The 10,000-nt window shown below is 49.0% G+C and overlaps 1 protein-coding gene across 1 annotated transcript in view; it reads left to right on the top strand.

Moving 5' to 3' along the window:
- The first annotated feature begins 9,557 nt into the window (after nt 1-9,557).
- LOC119102431 (leucine-rich repeat-containing protein 45-like) overlaps nt 9,558-10,000 on the top strand; it is a 3,690-nt gene continuing 3,247 nt past the window's right edge. Inside the window, exon 1 of the mRNA XM_037225797.1 lies at nt 9,558-9,590. Within this exon, the coding sequence (XP_037081692.1) occupies nt 9,558-9,590 (33 nt within the window). The remainder of the gene's footprint in view (nt 9,591-10,000) is intronic.

Raw genomic sequence — 10,000 nt, 5'->3', positions numbered from 1 at the left:
TACTCGCTTCTCATTGGGTAACACATTTTCACATATCACATATATTTGTATCATAAATATCACATCATTTCGTGTCGCATGATCATGACTCGTTTCCGTTGGGGGTAGAATCTAAGGCGAGCCGTTTATTACCTTGTATGCTCTGTCGTGAGCGTAAGTCAAAAGTCACAAGGTATAATAATCACACACACACACACACACACACACACACACCACACACACACACACACATATATATATATATATATATATTATATATATATATATATATATATATATATATATACAATTATTTGCTATATGTATTTATGCATATATACATATGTATACTTATGTGATTAAATACATAAGTATATCACATAAGTCACACACCAAAAATGGAAGCTATGAGCTGATAGGATTCATTCTTGCCTGACTCGCGAGAACGACTGACACGCGCGAGGTCGCCACTAGTCTACTGTCACGCACGCAGTTAGAAATCTGCTACAAGGTCGTTGACTCAACATAAGAACTTTCAGCTCATAAAGCTGCATTTTATATACCTGTATGTTGAGTAGACTTCTATCGGCTGTAGGCCTACTTGGGTTCACCGTAGCCCCACTTACGCGGTGACAGCAATCGCTTGCCTTAGCCAATCAGCCTGTCGCTCGCGCCACTTTCACTGGTGTCAACCTGTGCGCCGTGCGAGCGCAAGCGTGCGAACAGTCTGGCGCGTGGGCGAAGATGTTCTTATTGGTCGGACGGGAGAAGTTTCTCAAGCGTGGGAGCCGTTCGGCACCGGACCACGGACAGATCACGTGTCGCGTGGGAGTTGGTCTGTCGGTCGGAGAGCGTACTAGTTGTGTAGGGGTTAATCTGCGCGTCTGGTACACCAGGGGTGCGCGGTTCGATTCCCTGCGGTGCATGCCCTTCCTGCGATGGTGACAGGCAGGCGCCGTCATAAAGTCTCAGCAGCCGAGCAGCATTGGCTCTTAAAGTCCCAATGGCAAGGCACCGTTCAGTTGACGCCTGCCACATGCTTACCGTTGTCGCAGATCACGCCAAATGCCTGAACATCACCTAAGCCTTAGAGCGTTTCAGTGCTCACTGGTGTGCACAGTACTGGTTGTGGTTTGACACCGGCACTAAACGCGAAAGCATAAACATGTGTTTGCCAGCTTTATTATGATAATAAAAAAGGCAACAGTAAAACTCATGCGGTGACAGAGGTTGTAATGGTGTCATTCCAGGTCAAGGCCATGCAAGGTGAGTGATGTCAAGGTCGTGATCAGTTCAGGTCACCTGACACGATGGGTCTGCACCTTTGTTTCGTATAGCATACATATGCGACTTATTTGAAAATGCGTCAGCCGTATACCCCCTTACTTGGCACAAATAGGCGTAGCAAATTATTGTGGTTCAAAACTTCTCACCTTTGCCCTTGGAACTAAGCGACGCTCTCAGCAGCTGCGGCTGTATGGCGTCGCCCGTCGCTTACCCTGGTATAAAGGTCGACCTCCGCGTGGAGTCGATCCCCGTGTATGGTGTCGCCTGTCCATTACCCTGGCATAAAGGTCGACCTCCGAGTGGAATCAATCCCCGTGTATGGTGTCGCCTGTCCATTACCCTGGTATAAAAGGTCGACCTCCGCGTGGAATCGATCCCCGTGTATGGTGTCGCCTGTCTCTTACCCTGACATGAATGTCGACCTCCGCGTGGAGAATCAATCCCCGTGTATGGCGTCGCCTGCCCCTTACCCTCGCATAAAGGTCGACCTCCGCGTGGAGTCGATCCCGTGCTTCTAGTTCCCCAAGACGCCCAGCTTGAAGGGAATTCTCCACATCTGAAGATATTGTAGCAAGCATCAGACATGTTGAAATAAGCTCACTTATTACTACTGGTATAACCTTCAGTGGAAAATGCTGCCAGAGACGACGCAATTTGTCTGTTAAGTAATGCACTCCTCAATACGGCATGGTTTGAATACGTCATCGTACATTACACACACATTGACTGAGAGCTTATTGACGGTGTTTTTATCTGGAAATCGTGCTCACGAATGTCAGATATGACAGACTCGACAATTGTGTTCGTCTTGGCCATGATCATGCATGGTCAACGAAATAACAGGAGTTGATGACATTGCTATGACGAAATGGATGCCTGGGTGACCTTGAAATAGTCTTCCCAAAATAGTATCCATGCCTTTACGGGCGTGTGGCTTAAAAACTAGAGGCTTAGCTCTTAAAGGGGCGAGGCTGTGAACAGCACCGAGTGATCTCCAAGATGGCTATTTCAGTTTAAAACCCCAGGCGAATGAAGAACACTCCCATCACCCTGCGGGCACCCGACACTTATCAGCTAGCCTCGCGTTGCCTTAGATGGTGACCTGGTGTGACCTCGTGCAATGCGACTGGCGCTTACTGGTAGACGGTCACCCCCAGTCGATGAGTTATATCATGGCGTCCGGTTACACAAGCCGTCCCTGAAGATGTACAGAGGTGCATAAACTCTCCGAGCTGTCTCCTACAAAGTACCCACGAATAATCGTGTGTCCCATCACTGTTTGTGTCACTTAAATTGATGCTCAAACGATAATCATTCGTTTTCGTGCATCTCGTGCCTCTTTTCTTATCATTTTCAAGAAGTTATCAATACGGGTGTGCATTTTAGTGGCCTTATCTAAATGCAGAGGACAAATGCAAAAAACTACCATAACCACATTTATGTGTGCATGGATCCATAACTATGCATTTTCTCAAGTTTCTCTGTGATCTTAAACAATGAAATGGTACTCAGGGGCGGATCCAGATGGAGGGGGCAGGGGGCCATGGTCCACTTAGCCCCGAAGGGGCTCATTGGCTCTGAGAGGGCCCACCGCCGGCCGAACAGGTGCAGTTTTTTTACAACACAAAACTCGACAAAACTAGATAGCTCTGGACTTCCAGACGATCAAGACAGTTGTAAGCGGAAGTGAAGGGCCTATGAGAGCCAAAAAAATTATTCATTGATTGGAAAAGTTGTGGACTGAAAATTTTCAGCCTCATTACACTGTCTAGGTGCCCCATGCTCTTTCTGAAAGACCTATATGCTCACCTACAGGATCATTTTGATAGTTCAGAAGCAATCCACGTTGCCCTTTATTTTCTTTTATTTGCGGGGGGCCTTGCGCTGTTGTTAGGGCCCTTCCTGCTAGCGTGCCGGGGCACTCTTGTCAATCACGGGCCCTTCTGCGTGTTCTTTCCACCCGCCAGAAAGGCTCCATGGGCTGTAGCCGGGGTAACATATGTTAACCTGCCGGGTTATTCTTGGTTGCTCCGGAGCCCTTTACTTGGGTCTCAGTTAACCCTACCGACACACTTGCGATGTGCTCATGAACCCTCTTCATTGGTCTAGGGCGCTTCCAATTCTCTGTCACCTGCTTAGGGCCCTGCACTCTTGTCGGGGGCCATCTGACGGCCTGCTTGGGCACACCGTCGTTCGGGACCATTCACAACCGGGTCTCGGGTACTTTTTTCTTAATAGGGGGCCTGCACTTGGAGGGGGGGGGGGCTATCTGATAATCTGCTCGGGCACATTCAAATCGTTCGGGGAGCCCTCTACATTGGGCCTTGGGCACATCCTGTTGAATGGGGCCATACGCGCTTGTCGGGGTCCCCCTCTGTTCGCCTCCTCGGCCAAACTGGATGGCTCGTGGGACCCTGCACATTGGTTCTTGGTGTTTGAATTTAGGGCCCTCGCTCTCTAGCGGAGTCATCTGACAGCTTGTTCGGGTACACTCCATCTTTCGGGGGCCCTTTGCACACCGGGTTTTGGGTACTTCTTATTTGAATGGAGGGCCTTACGCTCCTATCGGGGCCTTTCTGATAAGATGTTTCGGGCCCATTCAACCGGGGGAACCTCTACATGTGGTTTTGGGTACTTGAGTGGAGGGCCCTCCGTGCTTTTCGGTCGGGCCCTATCTGCTGACCTGCTTTGGCGCGCTCGATTTTTCGGGGCCCTCTACATCGTGTCATAGGTATTTTATATTTGAACGGAAAGTCGTACGCTCTTGCCGGAGGCTCACCTGTTAACCTGCTCGGGCACACTCAACTATTCGAGGGCCCTCCACGTTGTGTCTTGAGCACTTCATATCTGAATGGAGGGCCCTACCTACTTGTCGGGGGACCCTATCTATTCGCCGCTTCGGCCACACTGAATAGTCTGGGGGCCCTGCACATTGGGTCTTAGTGTTTTAATTTAGGGTCCTACGCTACTATCGGGCCGTCTGATAACCTGTTCGGGTATTCTCCATTTTTCGGGGGCCCTCCGCGCTGAGTTTAGGGTGCTTCTTATTTGAATTGAGGGTCCTACGTTCTTATCGGGCAATTTCTGATAAGCTGCTCGAGCACATTTTATCATTATGGGGCCATCCACGTAAGGTCCTCGTTGCTTCCCATTCGAATGGAGGCCCTACGCTCTTGTTAGGGGCCCCATTTGTTAACCTGCTCGGGCACACTCGATCATTTGGGGCGCTCTTCATTGTGCTTTGGGCATTCCTATTTGAATGGAGAGCCCTACGCTCTTGACGGGGGCCTATATAATGACCTGCTCTGACGCACTGGATTATTCGGGGGGTAAACTGCATTGGGTTGTGCATACTTTCTATTTGAACGGAGAGCCCCACCCTCTTTTTGGGAACCTTACCTGTTAACCTGCTCGGGCACCCTCGATCGTTCGGGGGCCCTTTTACATTGGGTCTTAGGTACTCCCTATTTGAACGGAGGGCCTTACGACTCTTGACAGGGTCTTTATATGTTAACCTTCTCGGACGCACTCGATCGTTCAGAGCCCTACACATTGTGCCGCGAGTAGTTTCTTTTTTGAATAGATGACCCTATGTTCTTGGCGGGCCCCATCTATTCAGCTGCTCGGACCGGTAGCGGATGCAGAGGGGGAGGGAGGGGAGGCACATGGCTATACCCCATGGACCATGTCGAGAGGACCTGAAGGCTCCGAATGGGCCCCATAACCAGCCGGATGACGCAGTTTTCTTACAATAAATACACAACAAATTTGGAAGCCTTTGGGCCTACAGATGACCAAGAGCAACTGTTAGCAAAAATAAAGAGTTCACAAGCAGGCCAAACTATCTTTTTTTTGCTGATTGAGAAAGCGTTGCTTGGGGAAAATTTTGGAGCTCATTACGCTGTCTAGAACCATTGCGCTGTTGGTTTCCTGGCCCTATAGATCTACTTGTCGGATCAATGTGATCGCTAAGGAGCTTTCCACGTTACCCTTGATCTCTTTGTATTTTCTCGTAGGGCCTAATGTGCTGTTGGGACGTTATCTGCCTCCATGCCTGAGCACTGTTGATCAATCAAGTTTTCCTCCGCTGATTCTCCCCATTCGTCCGAAAGGCTCTTTACGCTTTTTCCAGACCCCATATGCCAGGACACACCCAGTTGCTCAGGGGCCCCTCATTTAGGTCTCAGGCTCTTCAGCTCGCTTGGAGGGCCTTGTGCTGTTGCTAGGGCTTTTATAAGGTAAGACACGGAGACACTCGATGCTCAGGGGCCATCTACTTTGACCGAGGGCTCTCTCCCTTTGGTCCCATTTGCGGAGGACTCTTCGCTCATATCGAGGCTCGTGTTGTCAACCTGCCCGCGCTCTCTTGATCGCACAGGGGTATTGATTCATGGTCCTGGATAATTCCTTTCGCTCGGACGGTTCTGTGCTTTGGCCGGAGCTTTATATGTCAGCCTGCCGGGCACTGACGGTCGTTCATGGGCCCACCACGTTGGTCTTGGGTTATTTTTGCTTGCTCTGAGGATCCGGTACTTGGTGACAGGAGCCTGTGTGTTCACCTCCTGCGCCACCCATGGTCGCTCATGTTTTGTCCCTATTGGCATTGGTGCGTTAGCCTAAGAGCAGCGGTCGGATATGCGCCGATGATTTTTTTACGCGCGATTGCCGAACGTAATTTTACGTGCCGCCGACGTCGCATGTGTCATTTTCATTGGCTATTGAGTGTGTGACAGTTTATATACTAGTGCACCACGTTGTTAACATATTTCGAACGCTAGGATACATTGTATTCCTTTAAAACAGAGGAAAAATTATACACTAGTCATCAGCCATCAACTGATTACATCGCCCAACCGGCTAGCCGTACAACACAAGATAGGAATCAATCCCATGCTTTTAGCTTCGAAATTACAACATTTAAGATGATCTGTAGAAAGTGAGTGAGCTCTATGTGAATGCATGCGTAGTACGCCTAGTATCATCCGTATTTATGAAATAAATGAATAAGTTAATGCATACATGCATATACACGTACTTACACACACACACACACACACACACACACACAACACACACAACACACACACACACACACACACACACACACACACACACACACACACACACACACACACACACACACACACACACACACACACACACACACACACACACACACACACACACACACACACACACACACGCACACACGCACACACACGCGCGCACGCACACACACACACACACACACACCACACACACACATATATATATATATATATATATATATATATATATATATATATATATATATATGTTACACACGACTGGTCTTAAAATGTAGTTACCGAAATGCGAGGATATTTTTTTGGAGGGGCCACAAACTCCGGGGCCCCACAATGTCACGTGGCCCCCCCTTGGCGAAATCCTGGATCCGCCCCTGATGGTAATAACACAGCTGAATAACTGGCATATTCTAAATCTATGATATCTTCTTGTTGAAGATATTGACTAGCTCTGTTCAAGCATAACGTACAGAACATAAGAAGCTGCTTAGAACCGCACACCACGTCCACTGACGGCAAAGTTATGCGATGCTAAACATCTGTTGATGCGCTCATAACAAACAAGGGTAACACAGAGTGTCAAATCAGGCCGCACAGCAACGACATATCGCAACAAACAGCGCCGCTTTCTGCCACACACGTACATATCTCCTTAATGGAGCAAGCCGTCCCTCCTTACGCGGTTACAACTTCAAACTGTTTTTGCCATCGATAAAGCTGAAGCGACAAGCACTACCAACCACAACGAACGACACAGTGACTACCCTGCGGCAAAGCTCATGACATGGCAAACCTCAAGCGTTTTGCTATGCTGGTTGGCCAGATTTTGTGCGCTTGCGTTTAAGACACGCTCTCCACTTCGCTACATCACTTTTTCATGCCGTCTACGGGCCTGTCTTATAAGCCAATGCGAATCCAATGAGGCTGTCTCGTGTAGGCGGCTTGGGGCAGCCCGAGGACGACTGGCCCATGGGACAGCTGCTACTCGTGTGACAGCTGGTAACTTCAACCGAGGACGACTGGTCCATGGACAGCTACTCTGTGGACAGCTGGTACTCAACCGAGGACGACTGGCCCATGGGACAGCTACTCTGTGGACAGCTGGTACTCAACCGAGGACGACTGGTCCATGGACAGCTACTCTGTGGACAGCTGGTTAATCAAAACCGAGGACGACTGGCCCATGGGACAGCTACTCTGTGGACAGCTGGTACTCAACCGAGGACGACTGGTCCATGGGACAGCTACCTCTGTGGACAGCTGGTACTCAACCGAGGACGACTGGCCCATGGGACAGCTTACTCTGTGGACAGCTGGTACTCAACCGAGGACGACTGGTCCATGGGACAGCTACTCTGTGGACAGCTGTACTCACCGAGGACGACTGGCCCATGGGACAGCTACTCTGTGGACAGCTGGTACTCAACCGAGGACGACTGGTCCATGGGACAGCTACTCTGTGGACAGCTGGTACTCAACCGAGGACGACTGTCCATGGGACGCTACTCTGTGGACAGCTGGTACTCACCGAGGACACTGGCCCTGGACAGCTACTGTGGACAGCTGGTACTCAACCGAGGACGACTGGCCCATGGGACAGCTACTCTTGGACAGCTGGTACTCAACCGCTGAAATGACTTGTCGCTTCTAAAATAGATTTTGGTTCTTTTGACTTCAAGGAATTTTTCTTCTATATTCTTCGAATATCTCTTTTGTGGTGAAACGTAGACATCAGCATTCTGTCTCACAAAGAGCTTTCTAAATGCTCTTCTGTCACTCACATTTTAGGCAAGTAGGCGGGTTTGTGCACCTCATCTGGTGTAATTCAGTGACCTGACCCAACATCGATTTTGATCTCCATAATGGTGTTAAGTTGATCAAATGTCAGACACTGGCAACTTGCTGGAGCTACCATGCACGATTCGGACAGTGTTAACGAATTTTGAGGAGAAGATGGGTTGCTATGAACACATGCTCGGTTCGGGGGTCCCAGAATAAGTTGACCAACTGAATGAAATTGAGCAACCGGCATTTTGTTATGAAAATTGGGCATGTCTTGTAAGGTCGCTGACGCTCGGCAGGCCGAAGTACGAGCGTGCCTGTCAGCTGAGGAAAATCCCAGGGAATTATTAATAGGGTATGACGGTGGAGTGTTAGACGAAGTCATACAATTTTGAGATAGCTTCTCGGACAAGTCAACAATTGAAATTAAGATTGCGACTACTTCCATTGCTTTCAAGCCAGGTATGATGGTCAGATCAAGGTGAAAACTAAATCACTTTTACTGGGAACGTTGGTGTGGTGACATAGGTTTTTACTCTCATTTCGAATTCCCGGATCACTTGGACTTCAAAGGATGTCTTTTCATGATTTCATGAAGGTCAGTGGAGATCATCAATATAAAATGACCACCAAAGCCTCTTGCTTTGAGGAGCATACCGCCTAGGGTAGTATTTGGCGCTCATTACAAATTCAAGCATTTAAGTTATCTTAAAGTGATTTGGGCATTTTTACCGTCTAAATTGTAAATAAGTTCGCTGATTTGATATAAGCTATAAAACATCTAACAGACAAAAGCCTTGCGCATATAAGAAGTATGTAGGTTAAACCTGGTTGAGTGAAGAGGTCTGAAGGCACCTCCGATGTCTAACTGAGTTTTGACCTTATTTGACCTACGTTGACCCAACAATTTTGACCTGCAGTATTTTCTATAAATTTGATCCGAACCATTTCAATGGATGGATTTCTGGGATCAGAATCAACACTAAGCAGTGCATTGTTGTGTGAGCCTCGACCCACACCATCCGATCGGGCAATTTCAGGCACGGCAGAATTCAGTGGCGACAGTTTAACGTGCCGCAATGCTCGGCTTGGTCCGCCCTGCTCTCTGACGTCAACTGACCTTTGGCGTGACGGCTGCCACCGGCCGCAGGCCATACCTGTCAAGGACAAACAGGGAGCGCCTGGAGCGAACTCACTCCATCCCACTCCGCCACGGGTGGGCGGATCGGAAGGCAGGCGCTCTAACGAACTGTGCCATCGGGACGGACAATCAGCATTTAGGGTAATTCATTTCACATGGAGCCCTTCCTACCCTATGACCTTGGTGCCTCTACCTCTCGTAGTTCTCGGAACGTCAGGGGGCGAAAGGACCTCTCCTCAACGTGTCGCGTTCGACCCGGCACCCGGGCGCGTGTTAACGCTCTCAAGCATGTCACATTGGTCATGCCATCCAAAGGCCCGAGGCTTGGTTTCAAGGTGAGGTCCACAGCCTCGGCGCCTGTATTATGCAAATTTTCACCTGTCCGTAACGCGGCTTTGCAGTGCGGTCATCTACGGCAGTTGCACGAATACAAAACAATGTATGCCATAAAAGCCCACTATAAATCTAAACGGATGTGAGATTGTCACGCCGCCCTTGCTTAGTGCGCTTCAGTACTTCTTCACTTTAGCGTAACACAACGTTAAAAAGAGGTTGTGTAACCGAGCAGTTCACCAGCATCGCAAAATCACAAACCAGGTGGGTTGTTAGCTCTTATGCGTAAATTGTCTCACATCAACTCCTGTGAAAAACTAGGATGTCTCCTGATTGTCACAAAGCCGTGTAAAACGCACTTGCCATTTCCGTCCAAACGTGTGATAGGTAAGAGGCGTGCCCAGTGTAATAC

The sequence above is a fragment of the Pollicipes pollicipes genome, unplaced genomic scaffold, assembly GCF_011947565.3.
Source record: "Pollicipes pollicipes isolate AB1234 unplaced genomic scaffold, Ppol_2.1 Scaffold_5724;HRSCAF=6776_pilon_pilon_pilon, whole genome shotgun sequence".
In the NCBI taxonomy this organism is placed as follows: Eukaryota; Metazoa; Arthropoda; class Thecostraca; order Pollicipedomorpha; family Pollicipedidae; genus Pollicipes; species Pollicipes pollicipes.
The sequence above is the reverse complement of the archived record's forward strand: the minus strand, read 5'-3'. Positions and strand labels throughout refer to the sequence as shown.